The sequence below is a fragment of the Physeter macrocephalus genome, unplaced genomic scaffold, assembly GCF_002837175.3.
Source record: "Physeter macrocephalus isolate SW-GA unplaced genomic scaffold, ASM283717v5 random_320, whole genome shotgun sequence".
NCBI lineage: Eukaryota > Metazoa > Chordata > Mammalia > Artiodactyla > Physeteridae > Physeter > Physeter macrocephalus.
This window is the reverse complement of record NW_021145621.1, coordinates 52,461-75,000: the sequence shown is the minus strand read 5'-3', so window position 1 is coordinate 75,000 and position 22,540 is coordinate 52,461. Positions and strand designations below refer to the sequence as shown.

The window sequence follows — 22,540 nt, the reverse complement described above, 5'->3', positions numbered from 1 at the left end:
CCCGTGGACACGAGGGTCTGGAGTGCAGGACGGAGGACTGGGCTGGAGGTGGGCTCGACATGCGGACGGCTTGCAGACCTTCTCGGTGCATTCATGGATGAGGCTGAGGTGGTCAGGGAGCCAGAGGGAGTGAGAAGACCGGGGACGGAGGCCAGAGCCCTGCACGGGGAGAGGAGTGATCAGAGGAAGGAAGGGAACTGGGGGGTGTGGCATACAGAGCCAAGGGGCGTGAGAGCCTTGGGAAGGGCCAGGTGCTGCGGCAGGGGCGCCCGGGAGATGAGGGGCGTCCCTGGTGTGTCGTGAGCGCTCCAGAAATGTCTGCTCCTTCGGGGGGAAGGCTCCTTAGAACCCACAGGTGCCCTTTCCTTTCTCTCCTGACTTCCTTAGTACTCCTCACTGTTCTCCGGTATTGTCTTGACCTTGATGTCATACTTGTGGTTGCCCTTCTTTACTTGCCCTCAAGCAGCGGTTCACAAACAGATGTGGCCATTTAAATTCTTACTGAGCCTGACAGCAGAGCCTCTCAGGAGGCTTAGACAGAACTAAGCCTCTCATGGAGATGACTTAGTCGCACGCCCTCTGTGCATGAGCCCCTTCAGTGGCATCCCTGCCCCGCCTCACATAGAGGATGCGCAGCTTTGCAAAGCAGGCCATTGTATGGCGTCTGTCTTCCCAGTGGTGGAACATCCTTCCTTGTCTTACATGATCTACTTCTCTGTAACCTCTACCCTTTGGTCCTTGAACAGCCACTAAAAGTGGACGGTGTCATCTTCTGCGGTTTGCTTTCTGGGTGGTCTGTTTTCCAAGGGTGGTGCCCTTGCCTTCTCCAGCCAGTCCTCATTTGAAGTGGATTCCAGCCCTTCACCTCGCGGGTCGAGTCCAGGTTGGTGGAATCTGACTTAAAATGCGCTCCTCGCCCTGTTCCTGGGTGTCTGTGACTTCAGCGCTGGCCCACCGCGTCCACACAGCGTCTGGTCTGGAATCTCCACTCCGTGTGTCTGCGGTTCACAAATGGTGCGCTGGGACACCCCGGTTGCTACAGGATATTTTACATCTTTGAGGGAAACACAGTGAAATCTGTTGGGCACCGTGTGAGGTACTTGCTTGAGTTCACAGCGTCAGAGTTAAATTCCGCTCCATTCTTCTCGATGATATCCTATTTGCTAAGCTGGGTTTTTAAAAAATGAAATTAAAATATTTTTAATTTCAATTTATGTGTGTTTTTTAAATACAGCTACTAAGTTCTTAGGACATAAACATTTATTAAGTTGTTAGGACTTAACTGTCTACTAAATGGAACTGTTAGGTATTTCTTTTGACCTAAGATTGCGGTAAGAAACATTACTGAGCCATTGGGGGTGCTGAGTACAAGAAAGTCTGGGAACCTCTGGGTTTAGCTGACCTGACTTAGGAGTCCAGGCTGTATGGTAATCCTCACCAAGGGGCGGGGTGGGGGGCGCTTAAGATCGACAGCATGAAGATTATGAGGCATTCGTCCTTGGCTCATAAATCTCTCTTTTCCCTCCCTTGGGAAAATAGGGCCCTTCCTCATCTTCTGGCCCCTGTCCTGCTCCTGTGATGGGACCAGCAGGTCTGGGATAGTGTCTGAGGCTTGACGTGTTTTCTGTGTCTCAGGCTTCCCCACTCTCTTCATAGCGTGTGTGCTGTTCTCTTCCGGTGATGTTCTCACTGGGGCGTACAGGGGGTGAAAGCCTCTCTGCAGGCCTGCGTTGTCTCTCTCATCTGTTACTGTTATGCCATCTGCCCTAGACACCGAACCTCTCCCTTGTTCTTGATCCCACCTGAGTGGGTGGCTTATGTTGCCTTTATTGCTTTCCTTAATATTTTTAAAAGTCTCAGCTCTGCCTGATTCACACACGCGGCACTTCATCCTCTGCACTCACATGTTTACGTGCAGTTCACCTCCTGACTGGTACTTAAGGCCTCTCTCTCTCTCTCTCTCTCTCTCTCTCTCTCTCTCTCTCTCTCGCCTACAAGACCTAGGGCCATGTGTGGTGGGTAGGGCTGGGTAGTGTGGTGCTCTGTGCATGGGCCCTGGTCCCCCGTGCACCAGCTGTGTGACCTTGCATGACAGTTTCCTCATCTGCAAAGGGGGATGATGATCCTTACCTAGATGTCCACGGTGCTCACTGAGGTCTCCTAGCCCCTTGAGAGCTGGTGAAACTTACCCCAAACCTTCTTCCCTGCCCCACGGAAATCCAGAGCCCCATCCAGTCTTTCTGCGATTCATGGGAGGCCGGCATTCTTGTGGTCACCTCTGTAGTTCTGCCTGTGTGTCCGCTGTCTCTGCTCCATATGGTATTAACCTTGACAGGAGGCTTATCTTCTGCCTCAAGTTCCACAAGACAGCACCCCTTGTTCAGGGGATCGTGCTAAAGACTTGGGGGTCACGGGAAGCAGTCATGCCACATGGCCCCCCACGTGTTAAATACCTGTGCTTGTCTCCAGCTCCCCAGCACAGAAGGCAGAGGCGAGAGTGCCCGGCATGTGCATCTCCAGCCTCCCTCGCTGTCCTCAGCCCGCTCTCTCCCTTCTGCGTTGCCCAGGAACCCCGAGAGCTTTTGCTGTTTTTCAGGGCACTTCAGTCCTAGTTTCTAGACTTGTAAACCAGCCACATGGCGCCCCTTCACTGACTAGTCCCTCCATTGAGCACATCCCCCATCTCAAGAGGTTGTCGGCAGTGGCTTTTTCTGTCTCAACCAGATTTACTTCAGGGAGCTAATAGAATGATCAAATGAAAATGCAGTAGCCTCCCCTCGTGTATACTTAGCTCTTATTATTACTGCAGCTGTTATTATTATTACTGTTATTATTTGTATTTAACAATGTTCTTGACTTTGGGGAGATTTCCATTTTTCAGAAAAACAGCTGAGGTTGGAGTTATTCGTTCATTCCGCTGACATGATTTGAGTGCTATTACAGGATGGGGCCGGAGGTCGATGCTCTCCTAAAGGGGCCTATCAGAATCTTGAGAATGCGAGAGGGTTCTCTTTAAATGATACTTGAGAAATATTACTGGTGGGACTGTGATGTGCTTGAGGAGGCAGGTAGAAAGGTCAGGGACCTTTATCCTGTAGGGTCATTTACACATTTCTGACAGTAAAAAATATATATCTTTGAAATGTTTCTGTGTTTTAAATTCATGCTGTTGATTTCCTCTAAAGCAGGCACAGCTATATAAAGCACCCTCTGTGATGCGTGCTGCCGCATGGTTTTTACGTTGGATTATTGACTGAACAAGGAGAATGATTTTTCTCCCAGACTGTTCTTAGCTGGGCTCTGGCTGCAGCCAGACCACTCTTTCTGGAACCTTTCCCCTTGGCATGTATTCAGCTATATTTCTAATTCCCAAGAGCGTTTGGGGGGATGTTTACTGTCCTCACAAAACGCTTCTAACCTGTAGCACACATCTAAGCGTCCCATTCTGGGAGCCTCTCACGTGCTTACATTTCATTCATTTTGTACATTGTGTTTTAGGGGATCCTCAGTTGTTGACCCCTTTATCGGTCTCACCTTTGCTCATTTCAGAGAGTTCTCCTGTTCCGAAACATGGTGACCAAGGAGAAGGAGAGACTGGGGCTTGTGGAGACCAGCTCCGCCTCCCCTCATGTCACTCACATTACCATCCGCCGGTCCCGGATGTTGGAGGTGAGAAGCCTGTTGCAAAGTGCGCTCTGTAAACCGTAGGGTTTCTAGTGGGTGACCTGTTGCCTCTGAACTGTTCTTATCACTCCTTGATCTTATGACACTGAAGCCAGGGCTGTGGGTGCAGGAAGGGCCTGTTTGTCCTGCCAGCTGCTTTGAGCACTGCTTGATTAAACACGCCCTCAGTTCTGGAGACCCCAGCGCAGCATTTCCCTCCCTTTACCCCACGAGGTGAGAGTGGCCAACACTCTGTGCCTCTGAAATGAGGACAGACATGCTTATGCCTGTGCAGACTCTGTCTGTCCTGGCAGGCGCTTTGCCCAGCCGCCCAGCCGTGAGTGTGGAGGCTGGAGTGCGGGTGTTAAGTTACTGAGCCATCCTGGGAAATACATCGATCACAGAGCTACACGTTCTTTTTGGACATAAACTTAGGAGATGCATGTGAAGTGGCCCACCTACGCCAAACCCAGCATCCAGGGTTCCTCCCATGCAGCGACTTTGTATGACTTTGAAATAGGTGCCTGTCCTCAGGACACTGTCCTCCGTATGTCAGGAAGTTGTCATGATATGTTGATTTTCCTGGAACAAGACCCTGAACATTGTCATAATAAATGCATGCACCTGCAGTGTCTGCATCGTGCCTGCCACACGCTCCTCCGGCGTTGTGCAGTGTATATGCACGTATGGTGATTGAGCCCCACGTCCCCATTTCCAGGAGTGGCTTGGCTTCGCTGATTTGCCCATGCTTGCTCTCTTGCCTTTCATCATACTCCAGCCACAGTTCCTCATCGGCATGTTCTGCAGCCTAGAACAGTCAGGGGATCCCAGGACAGCACGGGGCCGCATCACCAGCCACCAGCAAACGGCATCGGCAGCCGCCCTTCCTCCCCACGCGTTTTCATTTCTGCCTCGGGGCATTTGTGCTGTGTTTGTTGCTCCTGGAGAGCTTGTTTAAGTTCTCTGACCACTGATGATTGACACTGACAGCTGCCGGGGAAAGGCAGCAGGTGGTGAACAGATGAATTTGACATTCTCAAAAGTAGGGGTAAGAAATGTAAGTGCCCCCAGGGGCCCTGCCAGTCATGCAGATGAGTAACGCTCGCTGAGAGTGTGCTGAGAATGTCTCGGTACAGGGGCATTTTGTTCGCATGCTAAACAAATAGAAATATTCTCCACCTCCACTGCTTGCTCCCGTTTTTCTTGAAACACAGCCCTTGGACTGACCTCACAAGTGAGTTGATAAAGGACAACTGACAACCATCCTCAGTGTTGGGGCACAGGAGAGGGTAGGCAGGTGGAGAACACATGCCTCTAAAAGAGGCCACCTGACTATTGCCTTGTGGAGGTTTGGGCTCTGTAATGCTCCGGCTTGTTAAGAAAAGACCAAAATTTAGGGTTTTGTGTGAAATCCACAGATCCTTTGTGTTGTGAACTAGTCAGTTTTTGTAAAGTACCTGGAAGGTCAGATAACACCTGTCTGCCCATCAAATTCAACCTGCTGGCCACCAGTTTGCAATGTCTGCTTTGACTCAAAGAAAAAAAAGCCCAGTTGTGTTGTAGGAACTCATTTCTCCAGCACTTTCTTTGTTGGACCCAGATGCACCTTTCCTGTCTCTTAAACTCCTCCATTCCACCGCCCTTCATACCCACTCCCATGTGGCCAGCACAACGCGGAGTCTGGGTGGTGGAAACTGGTGTCTCCTGAGAGTGACAGAATCCCCGACGCCCTCCTCAAGTGTCACTGGGAGATTTACCAGACACCCGCTTACCCTGGGCCAGCTTTTTTAGACATCCCTCAGGGACATCAAAGGAGGGATTTCTGTCTTAGATTTTAGGCAAAGTCCGTTTTCCTCTTTACATTCCATTGGGATCGATCCTGTCATGAAATTGATCACTGGTGTTCATACTGAATTAGGAAGGAGAGAGGGTCATTGATTCAGTTACCCCAGTTCTCACGATTCAGTGGTTTGGGTATCAGAACTTGAGAGCCCAGTGGCCTTTGCTTGATTAGGACACAAGGGGGCATCAAAAAGCCAATATTTGGGCTTCCCTGGTGGCGCAGTGGTTGAGAGCCCGCCTGCCGATGCAGGGGACGTGGGTTCGAGCCCCGGTCTGGGAGGATCCCACGTGCCGCGGAGCGGCTGGGCCCGTGAGCCATGGCCGCTGAGCCTGCGCGTCCGGAGCCTGTGCTCCGCAGCGGGAGAGGCCACAACGGTGAGGGGCCCGCGTACCACAAAAAAAAAAAAAAAAAAAGCCAATATTTGACCCATGATATCTTGGGCTTTTATTCTTTCCCCTTTTTTATGGTTTGTACTGAAGGTGAGGCTTGTGTATTAGGCTTCCAGGCGACGGTCCAAAGTCCTGCAGGAAGGCCTCTCCTCACAGGGGGTGAACGGGGGCCAGAACACCAGGATTGCAGAACTAGAAGGAGCCGAGCCGTGGACACACCCTTGCTCATCCCTTTCCCCTCACCCCATCAAAGGTAGGACTGAGGCCAGAGGAATTCAAGGTCACTCAGGTGTCAATGACAGAGTTGGGCCTGGAAGCCAGTTCTCCTGTTTCCCCCCTCCCCCCACTTCAGTGTTCTGTGCATCCGCTCTTTGAGATGCAGAAGAGAAGAGGAACGCCCAGGCCCCCTCTCACCTTCCCCGGGGGCACAGATATAGAATCCTCCAGAGAGGGCAGTGGGGTGCAACAGGAAGTATGTCAGAGGAGGTGGGCAGCAAATTCCTGTCTACAGTGTTTCAGAGGGAGGCTAAAGTGGGGCTGATCCAGCAAAACTGAGATTTGAGTCCAGCAAACATTCCTGGAGCTCCTGCCATGAGCTTGACCACTTGCTAAGAGCTTTCACGTGGACCATCTCGTTTAATCTGCATGACACTGACACACCTCCTAACACATGCTAAGGTTAGGGAGGCCTCATTTTAAAGCAGAATGGAGGAAGTCCTGCAGGCAGGGGCATGTTAGAATTCTCTCCCCGTCCCCACTCAGTGCCAAGATAATTACCTTACATTTAGGCAGAATGATTGAAATGCTGCAGCAGCTGCCTGGTGACTCCCTGTTTTTCTCTCCTTTTCATCTAACTTAATGATTTTCATATTTCATGTGCATAAAAAAGTACTTTTCAGGATTGTGCACTCAAAACCGTGTTCTTATTCCTTCAGGTGACTTAGGGGACTTCAGAGGTAGTTTTTTTCCCTGCTCACTAACTTTGGAACCTAACTCCTAAATAAGATGGGTAGCCACCATGGCACAGGCCTTTGCATCAGTAGGTGAGCACACGGAAAACATGAGCGGCAGGAAGGCAGCAAGCATTCCCCAAAACAGGTGTTGCCATACTGGCCTCATTTGCTCTGTGACAAGGAGCCAGACTGGCGGGTGAGTGGGTGCTGTGGAGATGGCCTGTCTGATGTCAACAGAGCATCTGAGAGCACTGCAGTTGTGCCTGAGGGGAGGAACGTGGGGTGGCCACAATAGGACGTGGCAGCTGATTTGTAACCTATTCTGTGATAGTATCTAAAGACATCAGTTTGACCCTGGTTATGGGGCCTCTCAGGCTGGGCCAAAGTACTCTTCCCTGGGCCCTATCGTGTTCTAAGCACGGTTTTTTATAATCACTGCTCTGAAATGAAAGCCTAAGCAGCTTGCCTGTCAGCACCCACCTGCCAGGAATACATTTGAGGACAGGCTCTGGAGCCAGGAAGGCCTTGACAGATCAGAATCAAGAGATAGACAGTGCACGATGATGTAGCAGGAGAGCTCCAGAGTCATGTCCTAGCTTTCTGGACAGGGAGACATGCCCAGTGGCTGCATGTCTCAAGGGAGCCGACCGCAAGCCGGAGGTGCTGAGGCCTCTCTTCCCCTGCTTCTGCCCTCCTCCAGGCCCAGCAGCACTCCTGGTATCCATCTCCCTGCTTCCCGCCATCCTCTGCTTTGCTTCCAACAGAAAGATCTTCCTAAGACAGAAAGCCAGTTGTGTGACTCTCTGCCTAACCTCTTCTGTGGCTCCCCAGCGCCCTCAGGAAATAACCTAAATTTCCCAGCATGACTCACAGCCTTTCACGATCTGGGGAAAGGTACCAGGAGTTGAGTGGTGGGGGGCTACTCTGATTTTTCATCTTACAGCTTTCATCTTGTCTCAGCGTCTTCCATCCTGTCTGATGACCGAGAGCTTGTCGTGACTTATCTTGTCTAATCTCTCCATCTCACTGCTCTGCATCCTCCTGAGGGCAGTCTCCCCTTGCCAAAGAGTGGTAAAGTCACATCCCCAAAATGAGTTTTTCTTTTAACAGGCTCTCATCTAGAAGCAGGTGAAAACTGCTGGCCCTCCTCATGCTCCCGTGCATCCTGACACATTTAGTAATTACACTGGGAAGGCTTCCCACAGGGGAGAGGGAGCTTTGAGGAGGGAGCCCTGAATTATGCAGGGGGCCTTGGGTTCCTAATGGGCTATAATTCTGCCCTTGGCAGGACGGCTACGAGCAACTTCGGCAGCTCTCCCAGCACGCCATGAAGGGCGTCATCCGTGTGAAGTTTGTCAATGACCTCGGGGTGGACGAGGCAGGGATTGATCAAGATGGCGTTTTCAAGGAGTTCTTGGAAGAGATCATCAAGAGGGTGTTTGACCCGGCGCTTAACCTGTTCAAGGTATTTAAAGGGCACGAGAGCGTGGTTGACACCAGCCAGATTAGAGGTACCAGATGAGAAGTGAAGCCCTTGCTCCTTGCAAGGCATTTAACTTCCCTGTCCCTACCCGTCCCTTTGCCTTGCAGACGACCAGTGGGGACGAGAGACTCTACCCTTCGCCCACGTCCTACATTCATGAGAATTACCTGCAGCTCTTTGAGTTTGTGGGCAAGATGCTGGGGAAAGCTGTGTATGAGGTAGGCATGTTAAGAACCAGTGAACAGGAATGGAAAATAAAATGTTCTAAGTACCGCGGGCTTCGTATACATGTAAGTGATCATGTACATAGTGGCAACTACCTGTCACAAGGATAAAGGCGAGGAGAGAGGGACAGGAACCAGCACCAACCATGTTCTTGTCAGTGAAGGGGGGATAGTAGAGCCACGTTATTGGGTTGCTGTAGGTGGTAAATGAGGTAATACAGGTAAACATCTCCCATGGTGGCTGGCAGCTGGTCACGGGGGAAGTCGGAGCTGCCATCCTCACTGTTATTAGGAGGAAGGATGTCTGAGCTGCTCCCGGTGTCGTGGGGTCGGGGTGGTGTGGCCTTCCACAGCTCTGGGCGATCCCTCCCGGCTCTGGTCCCTCTCCCCTGAGAGCCCACCAACCGGCAGGACTGCTTGCAGGCGGCGCTTTACCCCCTGCCCTTGGGATCCTGCTCCCCAGGAAGGAAGTAAAGCTCCAGCTTGAGCTCATCAGCAGCCTGTCCCTGTGGCCTCACAGTGGACTCCGGAGCCGCAGGCGGCCGCCTCCTGAGTAGTGCTCATGTCACACCCATCACAAAGCCCAGGGAGGCCAGGGTGCCTTCCAGAGGCAAAGAAGCTATAGCGGGCCAGGCCGAGAGAGGAGGTCATGTGGGGTGAACATACTCTGACTCTTGACTAGTCCATCGTTCTCTCTGTGTAAACAGCACCGGTCCACGGCCTTAGCCCTTGCTGTGATGATGTCAGGTGCCCCATCTGAGTCCAAGCACCCTCCAGGCCTCCTCCTGCCCTGGACTGGTTGGGTGGCCTGGGCTCATTCTCTGTGCTTCTGTTTCCACATCTGCAAAATGGAGACAATTTCTCAGTTGATTCCCCTTTTTTACAAAACAAAACAAAACAAAACCCATGAGGCCCGCCCTGTCTGGGAATATGCTGTGTTTTTCCTTTGAACGTGTAGCTGTGATGAGACCCAGAAGAGGCTGGGCCAGCTGAAAAACACCACTTCCTCGCTTTGTAAATGTCCTCCCCCACTTCCTGGGTCTAGTCTCCGTCTCCTCCCTCTCCCGCAATAAGGATCTCCTGGGTCCTGATGAGGAGTGGCCTGTGTTAACTCACTTCACATTCGCCCTCAGGACAGGCCTGTCAGTGGGGTTTGATTGGCTCTCCCTTCTCAGTGTCTCCAGCCCGCACACCTCTCTCCACCCAGTACAGTGTGTCTGAAGTTCCTGGCGTTGTACAAGGGCTTCCGGGCTGTGTCCCTGCCTCCAGGCCATTCCCCACAGGAAGTATCCCTGCGGAGAGCCCTCCCAGGGCTCCCTGCTGCCCTCTGGATAGAATCCAGACTCCAGGAGGCTTATGAGCTCTTCCTGATCTGCCCTGTTTGCCTCCCTGGCCTTCTCGCTCACCCCCTCCTTCACACCCCATGCTGGGGCCACACAGACCTGTGTTCTAGCCGTGGAGGGCACCTGTGAGCCTTGTACTAAAGGCCTCCTGCTCAGCTATCCCTTCCTCCTGGAAACTTTCCCCACCCTTAAAACTGAGGCTGTTCTGGTCCCCATTTACAGATGATAAAGCCAATGTCCCGTGGCCTAGCAGCAGCGGAGCTAGGATGTGATCCCTGAGCTGTGCGGCTGCAAAGCCTGGGCCCTTAACCGCTATGTGGTAATGTCCCCAGGAGGCGCTCAACTGTGTTTAGGTGGTAGGGAGGTGTTGCTCTCCAGATTGAAAATTTAGGAAGTCTAGAGATGGCATTGGCGCCCTCGGAGCCCCATCTGCAGCCCGAGCCGCCCTGGATGAGATCACCAAGACGGGCTCCTGGGCGGCAGGTGGCAGCTCCTGTCTCCTCTCTGGCAGGGAATTGTGGTGGACGTGCCCTTTGCATCCTTCTTCCTGAGCCAGCTGCTCGGGCACCACCACAGTGTCTTCTACAGCTCTGTGGATGAACTGCCTTCTCTGGACTCCGAGTTCTATAAAAACCTCACTTCCATTAAGGTCAGTGTGGAAGGCGGCATGGCTTAGCTGAGTGCCGGTGGGAACTCAGCCAAGTGATGCCCCGTGGGGTTCAGCTGTACCCCGTCGTCATGGGGTGGAGTGGGATTTCCTGCTGTGGTGAAGTGACACGCTCCTTAGCCACTGCAGGGCCTCATGTCCCTCCTGGACACTTCCTCCCGGGACTGATGCTCACAGCCTCCTTCCTCCAGGTGATGAGTGGCCTTTTCCTTTGTTTCAACTTGTACGGCAGCCACAGTGGTGGCTGCCCAAGCCAATGTCATAGGCGGGGAGTGTTAAAACCTTCAAGGATGTAGCACTCCTTGGCTCCTACATTGTCCCTTTCTCTGTTGCTTTAGCGGTACGATGGGGACATTGCTGACTTGGGCCTGACACTGTCATATGATGAGGATGTCATGGGTCAGGTAGGTGGGCCTCTGGCTGAACCTTCTTCCCCCTCCCCCCTTTGGGTTCCTAAGACCTGCCCTACTCTGGGTGTTTTCCCCAGGAGACCCACAGACTGGGGTTCTGTCTGTCTGTCCACCCTTCTCCTCTGCCTCCCCAGCCCCTTTGCCATCCTGCCAGGAGGGAGGGCGCTCCCCTCCCCTTCCCAGCTGACCTGGCCTTGGCCTGCTTGCCACCCAGAGAGCTCCCACAGAGACCCTGCTCAGCTTCCAGGGCACTTTGGGGTCATTTCTGATGGAAGCTGTGACTCCTACTTTGTACACTGCTTTTCGTTACCATGGTGAGGATTAGCTGTTCTAGAGGATCATGACTGAGACATGGGGAAGAAACCGCCTGACAGGGTGTGCCTCTAACAGAATCCTGTCCTTGCTCCTCCTCGGCATGGAGAGCGGAGCAGGGAAAAAAGACCCTTGAAGTCGTGGCAGCAGAGGGGCTTCCCCCAGACTTTCTCTGTCCTGATTTTCCTTGCAGGGCTCCCAGCCCCTCCATCTGCATCCCCGGACCCCTGCATGAGCCCCAGCGTGCGTGTGGTGTTAGGGCTGCTCTGGAGCTCGTAGTACAGGGCCGGCTTCCCAGGGCCTCAGCGAGGTCACTCATTATCCCTGAGCCACACTTTGCTTATCTCAACAATGCCATTTGCCGAATGAGTCTTTGCTGGGACCAGTGTCACCAGACGCCCTCTAGATCACACGCCCTGTCCTCCTCCTGAAGAGCCACTGAGCACGCTGGCACATCAGGGCCCTAAGAAGCCCATGAGAAAGAAACCTGCTGTGGCTGTGTTAACCTCAACCTTCCCCAGCTCATTTGGTCACAGAACTCCTCTTTCAGGGGGCACACCACCTCACAGAGAGATTCTCCAGATAGTGGTGCACAGACCAGGAGTTCCCTGGAACCTATTGTGGGAAACACCAGGCTGGGCATTCCTAAGGGCCATCCAGCTTTAACATCCTGCGGCATCAGCCCCGAGATGTTGATAGCCGTGGGACTAGAGGGCACCATTACTCCTTTCCAGGTCTCTAGAGTTACAGTATATTATGTTAGTAGAATTTCTATTAAAATTAGCTTTGAAATGATGCATTCTTTGATTTTTAGGTGACCCACAAGACTTCTTGAAGTTGAGGAAAGCAGTTGATTCTATAGCGTTTTTGAATCTTTAATCAGATTTTGAGACTTCTTCCCAACATTCTTAATCTTCTGTCCTGACTATAAAAATAATGCAAACTTCTAACCAAAAATTCAGCTACAATAAAAGCATAAAGGTGAAAGAGAAAACCACCTACAGTGCTGGTGCCTGGAGAGCACCACTGTTAACATGTGGCCTCTGAGCCTTTTTAGGTTTTTTCTCCCTGGGCACATATATAATTTTTTGCATACCTTGCCTGCTGTTATATAATCTGCTCTTTCCCCCCACCTTTTCAAGAAATATACTTCTTCATCATATTTTTTTAATAGCGCCACTGTATTCCAAGGTATGGTTGTACCAGCGTTTATTTATCCGTCCGCCTGTGCTCTTCATTGCTAACACATTCCCCTTCACGACACCCTGGAGCCTTAATACACACGTTTGAATGAGGATCAGATGAGGAGGAACCTGTCATATTGATCATGCAGGGCCGGCTTGTTGATATTTAAGCCCTGGCTTTTTGTGAAAATGATTGTTCCCAAACACGTCTCATCTTCCTCTGTCGTTATTATGGATGTCGGCATCAGGCCCTTTCATCTTCAGGAAGCTTTATTTTCTCATTAGAATTCTCTTGAGTAATTGTTCCCCTTCCTCTCCCCCAGCTTGTTTGCCATGAACTGATTCCTGGAGGGAAGACCATTCCTGTTACAAATGAAAATAAGTGAGTATGGCAATTAGATTTTTAAGGTCACCACTTGAAAAGACTTCATTCTGGCTCTCTGGGCTTACTTTGGGAATTTATTAAGATAAATTGAAGTAGAAAGAGGCCATAAATATCATAATGGAATTTACTGGTTACAGTTCATAGGCCGAAATCTTATTAAATTCGATTTGCAAAATAAGAATTGACAATTTATATTTTGCAGTAGCAATTCTAAAGTCAGAGGCACCCAGGCCGTGGTGTTCCTAGGAATTTAATGACGGCTCTAGATGCAGACAGATGGGTTCTGAGCCGGTCGGGCACGAAGTCCTGAACCCAGAGGGCACGGAGGCGGAAAGACTCCTTCCTTGGAGGGGCAGATCATTTTGGAATGAGGGTGTGTGGCAGTTGTATAAAATACTTTCCTTGAGAAGACACAGTGATGAATGCAGATGCAGCAGACAGGTCCTCAGACGTGGGGAGACCCTGAGGCCCAGCAGCTCTTGTCACAGATAACAGGCTTTTAGGAATCTATCATAAATGGTCCCTCAAAGCAAAGCCCCTCCATGCATGTCTCCACCCAGCCCTGTACTCACCTAATTAAACAGTAGGACCCGGCTCAAGGAGTAGATACTGGCCCTTTTGTCAATCTGTCAATCTCCTGCCACTAGGCTCAGCTGAGCATCTGAACTGTTAATCTGAGCATCACTCTCTTCAGTGACAGGTGAGAGCTTAGTCCTACACGGGGAGTTATTTGGATCAGATGGACATCACAGCCCAGTGTCCCCAAGCATCGTGTCCCTCTCGGGTCGGATCAGTCAGTCCATGCGCTCAGGGAGCTTTTATTTAGACTGTCAGAATACTCAGGAGAGCAGACCCAATTCTCACCATGATTGAAATACACCCATTTTGACTCTTGGCCACGGGGCGTTAGAGTGACAGCTGAGAAAGAAGAGGGGCCACAGGGTGGGTGGAAGCTGCCTGCGGGTGTCAGAGAGCAGGGTGGGTCCTGAGCCTGCCCACCGTGTGCCTGTAATCATCCCTTCAGAGGGTTTCACGTGAGAACGCATGTAAAGTACCTTCCAGGATGTCTGGCTCAAAGGAGGCCCTTAATAAATGAAAGCAGTGATCTCACCATCATCAGATATGTTACCCTCAGATGGGCCCTGTTTTGCCAGGCGTGGCACGGGGATGATGGTAGGAGCCGTATGTACAGCAGCCAGTGGAGGTGGGTTGATGCAGCCTGGGTTGGAGTGAAGTTCCTGTCCTGCCTGGAAACCTACGTGGAAAGTCATTTCACAAACTCTTACGTGTTCTTAGCATAAAACCTCAGTATAAGGGCAAGGACGTTCTGTCCTGCAGACTCTTAAAAGGCCTAACATCACCAGGACCTGCTCCTGCAGAGTGATACTTGAGCTTGCACTTCCTGGGTGTTCGATGGGAAAGTCTCCGAGGCTCCCTCCCTCTTTTGGTAAAATGGAACCGTATTAGTCACCTGCTTCAACGAGTACATGAAAGGAATAGCAGCGATAGAAAAAAATCATATTTAAGTATATCAGTGTGCAAGGTTGCCACTGGAAGCTTTTTTTAAATAGGCATATTTTCCAGGTCAGTAACTCAGGTCTGAGCATCGTGGGGTAAAACAGATATATTGGGACTGTACTTAATTTGGAATTTTGAGAGTTGTACCTGGGCTGGGCTCACAATCTTTCATCTGAGTAAATGGTTTGCTAAGAAATCAGCAATGCTGGCAAGCCTGTGAAAAGGGATTTCACCTGGGCAGAAGCGTTGCATTGTGCAGCTGCAGATGAACTACTTGTGTTGGTGAAAGCAGACCTGGAAGACCGGCTGCTTGGAACCGTTGTTAGTGCTCCAACTTCCGCGTTAAGCCTAATCGTCAGCCAGCTGCGTAAGGTTAAAACTTTCCGCAGCCTTATCTTCTCATGGCCTAGACTCCTTGTCCAGTCTAGCAAGGTTTTGGTTGAAGTTTCAACATGAAACAATTTTTTCTCTGGAGGACTGAACAGTATCTTAATTGGTTTATGTCCAAAAGGATGAAGTTAAATAAAAGTCCCTTTGTCCTAAGAAGGGCCCTCTCCTTAGCTGGAGAATGTCTCACTTTGATTCTTGACAGTGAGGTTACCCCAATGTCTGACCCACTGGCTTTTGGGAGGAGTGCATGAGGTGACGCCCTTGACACTAACGCTTTCACAGTGGCACACCGTGGGCCGTTCAGGAGGGCTGTCATCCTCATCGCCGTTGTTCTGGTGAAGTGCTCTGGTGCTATTTGTGGTTTTTTTGTTTTGTTTTGTTTTTTTGCGGTACGTGGGCCTCTCAGTGTTGTGGCCTCTCCCGTTGCGGAGCACAGGCTTCGGACGCGCAGGCTCAGCGGCCATGGCTCACGGGCCCAGCCGCTCTGCGGCATGTGGGATCTTCCCGGACCAGGGCACGAACCCGTGTCCCCTGCATCGGCAGGTGGACTCTCAACCACTGCGCCACCAGGGAAGCCCCTATTTGTGTTTTTGTAAAATGGTTCAGAACTGCCTGGACTCATCTTTCAACCGATCAGCAACCGCCCACCCTGTCCTGTTAATTTCCGTTGTTTTCCCTTGTTGGCAACAGAATTAGCTATATCCATCTGATGGCCCACTTTCGAATGCACACTCAAATCAAGAACCAGACAGCTGCCCTCATTAGTGGATTCCGTTCCATCATCAAACCTGAGTGGACCCGGATGTTCTCGACCCCTGAGCTACAGCGACTCATCTCCGGGGACAATGCTGAGATCGATCTGGAAGATTTAAAGTAAGGAGTGAGTGCAGGGACAAGGTTGAAATTCTTAGGTCTCCAAGAAAGCAAGCTGCTCCTTTGCTGGGTTCCTTTTGGAGAGTTTTCAGGGTCCTGTCTCCAGATGGACTCCTCCTCCCTGATCTCTGGGTGAGTTGCTTTGGAAGAAAAGCTCAAGCCCTTGTCTGCCTGGAGACAGACAAGCAGAAGCAGAGCTTGAGGCCCGTGGGGCTCTCCAAAGTCCCAGGAAACAGTGGTGCAGGGTCTCCCGTCGGCTCTGCTGGGAAACAACAGGGCCTACGATGCAGCGCTCCAACCACTGAGCTTCCAGGGCCTGGGGTTACTAAGGCATGAACTTCTGGCTTAAGAGAAGTTTGTCGTCACCCAGGCTGGCCAGAGCTTGCTGTGCCACTTGTCTAAATTCCCTGCCTGCCTGTGTCTGTAAGCGCCCGTCAAAATGTGTGGTTGAGCCCTTGTCTGCATTGTTTTCAGGAAGCACACAGTGTACTACGGTGGTTTCCATGGAAGTCACAGGGTCATTATCTGGCTCTGGGATATCCTGGCCTCTGACTTCACGCCCGACGAGAGAGCCATGTTTCTGAAGGTATTTCATATGTTACCTATACGTGCAGGGGGACATAATTCCAGAAGTTGATTCTCAAGAGAACCAGCTTTTCCAACAGGGCCTCTTGTAGGCATAACAGTGTCTGCCAACCTGTAGAGCTGCTTACCCCCCTCTCCTAGAAAGAGGAAAGCCGGTCTCTCCTAACCACATGGTCAGTGCCCCTCACAGCAGGCATGTTTATGTCTCTGGGTGGCCTGTCACCACACCTGCAGTTCCTTGTCCTGTGCCTGCCCTTTTCTGTGGCTGCAGACAGCCCCAGAGCCAGGGGGAAGCCACAGAACTGTTGTACAGGAGAGAATGTGACTGTACTTTCTTTAAATATAATAGCAGAGCCCCAAGGCACTCCCTGCCCTCCAATCCTCCTCCTGTCCCAGGAGACTGACCACCCCTCCCTCCCTGGACCAGCTCTGGCTGGCAGCGGGCAGCAGGCCTGATCGGCCTGAACTGGGAGGGGCACGGACTCACCTGCATCTGTTTCCTCATCCTTCAAACGGGTCGAGTCACACAGCACCTGTGGTATGATTAGCTGAGCTCGGCTTCACAGAGGACATAGCACAGTGTGGAAATGCTTCTAAATAGGATCTGCTGCTGTGGTCTTTATGGTGGAAAATACAGGATATTAGAATAGTAATATATCTTGTCAATACTTCTTGTAAAAACCGTTTTTGAAGCATGACACGTAAACTTTTTGGATGGTCTCAGGAATCTCACTACCATTTATAACATTGTTTAAATGGTAATATTTATTTTAAGACCCAAACACTCAGCCTGACATGGAGTTTTGAAGCACAGCTCGGTGTTGTAAGTAGCAGGTCCCTAGATCCTCTAGAGAAGGGAGAGCGTTGGGCTAATGTTGAACTAAAGAAAGCGAACGGTTTCTTAGGATTTCCCTGTGCAGGTTAAGCACTTGGATTTCCAGGTGGGTAGATGCCTCTGTCCAGGCAGGACTAGTCATTTTGGGAAATGACACAGGAGCTGCCGTCTGGAAAATGCAAGGAATTCCAAGAGTGTAGCAAGGAAGCGAGGCTGGCTGCCCACAGGCCCCATTTGGGGCATCCAGTACCTTGGTCCGCCCTCAGCCCCGCTGGCTCCTGAGGCCTGGTTTTTGTTAACGTGCTGAGAGGAGATTAGGAACCAAGCTCACAGGGGCTGCCCGGCAACCCAGCAGGCCCGCGTGCACATCCTCTGTGCGTGGCGAAGAAGCCGAGCGGGGAGGCAGGTGCAGAGTGAGCACTCATGATGGGTGGTGTGATGCGTGCCCCTGGCCTCGGCCCTCGGCTCAGGCCTCCCCGCGACACACTTAGCGGGCCCACTGGCTCCTCCCTCTCCCTCACTGGCTCCTCCCTCTCCCTCACTGGCTCCTCCCTCCCCCTCCCCCTCTCCCGTGCTCTTGTCGAGTGGTCTCTCCCTGAGGACGAGTGGTCTCTCCCTGAGGACGGCGTCAGCCAGGCACACTCTGACTCCCGGCACTGCTTTGTGTTGCAGTTTGTGACCAGCTGCTCCAGGCCCCCCCTCCTGGGATTTGCCTACCTCAAACCTCCCTTCTCCATCCGCTGTGTGGAAGTGTCGGATGATCAGGTACCGCTGCTGGGGAAGAGCCGGCCCCTCTTGGCAGGGTCTGCTGCACCTTCCGGGTGGGGCGCTTACCCAGTCGTATCCACAGGGCGGGCAGCCAGGCTCCTTGGCCAGGTGAGAAGGTATCGTGGTTCTCGGGCCAGGAGCGCAGGCGGGCCACTTTGGGGCCTCAGCTCTCCTGGAGGTCCCTTTCTCGTTACTCCCTGGGGGAAGAATACCTGCGGGGCGTTTTTCGTAGCTGCTGGTACAGGTCTGAGCGGCAGTGCGGGAGAGGGGTTGGAGCGTGGGCTCAGGAATTGGACAAGCGCAGGCTTCGACTCCTCCACTTGCCAGCTGTGCATACCTGGGTACGCAGCCTCATTCCCTCCTCTGCAGAGGGAGAGTGGACGCCTTAGGGGTTACCGTGTTCTGTGTGCCACAAGCCGGACCCATAGTGGGTGCTCAGATGGTAGCTGTTGTTGTAAGTTTCTCACCCCCCATAAAAACCCAGTGGCCTCTGAGTGTAGCTGCCTTCCACGATGCCACCGCCCTCACGCCGATCCCTCCTCTTAGGTGGCACTAGACGACCCTCAGCCCCCTTACTTAAGGAAGGCTGCCCCAAGTTACGGTCTGTCGCAGGCTGCAGCGCTGGCAAGGTCAGGAAGGAGTTTGTTACCATAACATTTTTACAGTGTTCCGGCTCTTTGCACATTGGTATACCGATGGTTAGCAGTTAAACCAGAGGTCCTGGTTCCAAATGCTGCTTCACGCAGGCTTCCGCCGTGCGGGACCCCAGGGGCCAGGCTTGCTTCTGCGCACCCACCTCTCCAGGCTGGTTGTCCTCCGCAGGGGGCCAGTCCAGCTCTCTCCCCGGGCACCCCCCAACCTGAGGCTGTGGGGTGTGCTTGCAGGACACCGGGGACACCCTGGGCAGCGTCCTGCGCGGCTTCTTTACCATCCGCAAGCGGGAGCCAGGTGGCCGCCTGCCCACCTCCTCCACCTGCTTCAACCTGCTCAAGCTGCCCAACTACAGCAAGAAGAGCGTACTGCGGGAGAAGCTGCGCTACGCCATCAGCATGAACACGGGCTTCGAGCTCTCCTAGCTCCCGTCCTCGCAGACTCTGGGCTCCCAAGCACCCTCAGCCCCAAGAGGCGGCGTTCCCCTGGGAGCACGACTGACGTGCCAGGGGACGGTGGCCCCCAGACCCTCTCTATAGCCATGAGACCCCCCTGTGGCCTCAAGAACTTTGGATGCACGTGAAAAAGCTACCCGACACTCTCCAGGTGACACTAACAGGAAGGGGGTGTTGAAAATAAACCTCCAGATTCCGCCAGCATTGGTCCTTCTTTCCTACTTTACAGTGGCCTGAAGCCGAGGCCTGTGATGGCAGTGGGGCTTCTTTTTTTGTTAATTTGGTCTTTTCGTGAGTTTCTGTTCCTTAACTTTCTGAGCGAGCCATGCATGAACAAGTCTCAGGAACACCAAGGCTCCAGAATGGGCATGGGCCTGAATGCACGAAGCCGACCAAACGTGAGATGCTCCCCTTCCGTTTCTGAAAACTCTTTACTCAGGTAAGGCCTCGCCAAGCCTCTATGCACCCGACAGAGTCTCAGCCTCCGCCCCGTCCGCAGCAGCCTCTCTCCAGATAGCCAGGCCCACCTGCTCCCAGGCAGCAGAGGTGCCTGCCGGTGAGACCACGGAGCACCGGAAGCTCAGGGCGCTGCTCCCACCTCAGAGCCACGAGTTCCACTCGGCGGCGGTCCTCTGCCCATTCTCACCTCAGATGCTCCGGGTCCTCAGCAGCCGGGCTGCCGGGGAGTCCCTTCTGGCTTGCTCCCGTCTTGGGCACTCATGTTGGCATCCCGGGTTTGGGAGAAAAAGACCCAACGGTCCTTAAGAGCGGCTCCGTTTCCAGAAGGCACTAGCTGTTACTCGAAGCCTGCTGATTGCTGGGGAGGGCGGCTGCCTTTCCCCTGCTTGTTGGCCACACTTGTCGTCTAGTGAGGAACAAACACCAGCTGAAGGTACCTGTCCCATCTGGGCAGTGGCTTTACTCTGTAGATTGTAAAAGTCCCAAGAAACTTGGGTCTTGTTTCCCGTCCTTCCTCGGCACTGGGAACCCGGGAGCCCTTTGCACTGACGGAGGCTCACGAGGCTGAGGAGACTCACGGGCCCTCCGGGTTTTTTGGTTTTGGGTTTATCACTTTGTTTTCTCTTCCAACCCATTGCACTCTTCTGCCATCATTCTTCACCTTTATCGCGAGAAGTGTACTCTAGATCCAGGGAATTGAGGCAGAAGCCATGTTAGTGTTCTGTGTGGACAGCCACCCAGCCTCGCCCACGTCACCACACTCCTGGTGCATCCCCACCAGCCAGACTGAAGCCAGACTAGAGGCCAGGAGCCGGCAGAGGGCTCGCAGCTCTCTTCCAAATAGCAAAACACCTTCCAGAAAGAACCTTCATGTTGGCGGCAAAGCGGGCAGGACCTGTCTCCATGGCCTCGGGCAGACGGTTTCAGCCGGGTGCCGGCGTCCTGCCCAAGCGCAAGTTTGGCCATGTTAGAGCCCCAGCCTTCTACAAAACAGAGCACGTGTTTACCTTGATGGGGAGAGAGCAAGGAATTTAAAGACAGATAGGAATTTATTACTCTTATTATTATTAAGATTTGTCAGTAATCTCCGATTCTGTGGACTTGCCACCATCTTTAAACACTCGATTCCTTGGAAAATTCCTTTTAAACGTGCGTGTTGTGCTCTGGGCAGGTGGGTGCGTTTATGCTGGTGCCTAAAGGATTGTCAACCTGCATTAAGAGGTTTGATTCTTATTCCCTAGGGGTCTGCCGGTGTGGGATGCAGAGAGTGGGTTCCTAAGCACCAGCATCAACTTTGTTCTTCTGATGAGGAGGGGTAGTTTGTAACTTCATTTAACTTCAGCAGGTGGAAGTATTGCACTATCTGAAACCCCGAGTCTGTACTTTTCTAGGTGGTGTTCACAGACACCTCGATGGCTCTTGATGGCTGTAAAAAGTTGTGGGGTGGAGCTTGTTTTCATAGATAACTTTGGATTAAAACAACAAAAGCTTTATTAAATTTGTACTCAGCACACAGTGGCTTTGTTCCGCTTTTTATGTGGGGAAGGAGCACTTTCCAACCGAGTGCCTGGAGAGCTCAAGATGGGGCGTCTGGGGCTTAAAGAGCATGCAGGCTCCCACAGCAGGAGGAAGACGCAGAGGATGATAACAGCAGACAGCCGGGGCTCACTGCCTCACCAGGGTCTGCAGTGGTGGACGGTGTGTCACCTTCCAGATAAAGCTAAAGCCCCCTTAGGCACCCTCCATGCTGCCCATCCTACTCACGCATTTCCCAGAGGCAGCCACCACCCTGCATTACATGCCTTCCACAGTAACGTAAAATGGCGACGGGTTTGTTGAAAAGAATCCAGATAATTCAGAAGCGCTCAAAGTAAGATTTTCCAGCTAATCTGGGTGTATTCGGCTTTCCTCCATTACTGAGGGTCGCGTTTGCAGGACACGCCAGCCCTGTCTCTTCCTGTTACACAAGCCCAGGTTTACACTCAGCAGAAAGCCCATCTCAACCCTGCCGGTCTTTGCAGCTCCTCCCGTGAGTTCTTGCTGCCCGCCCTGGCCTGGGGGCACCTGAGGATCTGAGCATCAGGAGAGAGGTCTTGAAAGCCTAACAGTTGGGCCACCTGGGCTCCCAAGAGGAATTTGCATATGCCAGGCTCCCTCCCACAGAGCATTTATATCCTGCAAAGGAAAAACATTCTGCAGAGTCCCCCAAATCCATCAGTGGCCTCCAGTGTGGGACACGCCCACCTAAAAAACTGAAGCCTTATCCTGGGATATTTTGGCTTTTAATTACAAGTTAGTACTGCAAGGAGAAAGTTTGTCTTTATAACTAGGAAAAACAAGTGGGGTGTTTTCCATTACTGTTAAAATGAGGACAGTTCAATACACTGATAGAACTTGCAGGTGCCTAAGAATATTTAGGTGGAACACAGTTGGAGGCACACGGGTCACCACTGTTTCTGACTCCAGCGAAGCCATCAGCCTATGTTTGTGTTGCTGATGTAGCCGATACACGCTGCTAACTGTGAGAGGTACGGACAGGCAGGTTGTCTCTAAGCCTGGCTAACGTGTAGACCCCGGCCCCCCTTAGGCTGAAGTCTTATTTCCTGGAAATGTCTTAAACTGATAGGAGCTGGTGGAGAACTGTGGAAAGCGTTCATTCCGTGTCTTTCCCAAGAAACAGAGGCACGTGTGCGAACCCGGTCCCTCACTTCCTGCTCTAATTCGCACGGGGCGGCCTGGCCGTGTGCGTTTCCGGAAGTCCTGGCGCCACCGCGGGGGCGGCCAGAGTTCAGTGGCGTGATGTGCACCCAGCACGAGTCAGCGCTCGGATGTCAGCCCTCTTCCTGCCCTTCCTCACCTTTCACGTTGCGAAACCCGGGCTGCCCGCGCACCTGGTCGTCGGGCTCTGGCCAGGCTTCCAGAGTAGCTTCTGGTGCTACCGACAGTCACAGCAGGATGACGAGAGATGACACGGAGGAGGGTCCTCTGTGATCTCTGCGGAGCTTCTGCGGAGCGGGGAGAAGCACACGCCGTCCTCTGCACTGCCTGCGGCGCGGGGCTGAGCAGGAAAGGACACAAGAGCACGTCAGCCAGAGGATCCTGGCCCAGGTGTTCCCAGGCTTGTGCCCCCCATCCCCCAACCAACACACG

The 22,540-nt window shown here is 52.5% G+C and overlaps 1 protein-coding gene across 1 annotated transcript; it reads left to right on the top strand.

Moving 5' to 3' along the window:
* Positions 1 to 3,532: 3,532 nt before the first annotated feature.
* LOC114485020 (ubiquitin-protein ligase E3B) lies at positions 3,533 to 20,922 on the top strand. The gene is made up of 10 exons (XM_028485203.2): positions 3,533 to 3,669; positions 8,137 to 8,313; positions 8,439 to 8,549; positions 10,410 to 10,547; positions 10,904 to 10,969; positions 12,795 to 12,853; positions 15,455 to 15,637; positions 16,112 to 16,223; positions 17,730 to 17,822; positions 18,710 to 20,922. Exons 1-10 carry the CDS (start codon positions 3,571 to 3,573, stop codon positions 18,899 to 18,901), a joined length of 1,230 nt encoding a protein of 409 aa, XP_028341004.1. The 5' UTR covers positions 3,533 to 3,570; the 3' UTR covers positions 18,902 to 20,922.
* The last annotated feature ends 1,618 nt before the right edge of the window (positions 20,923 to 22,540 follow it).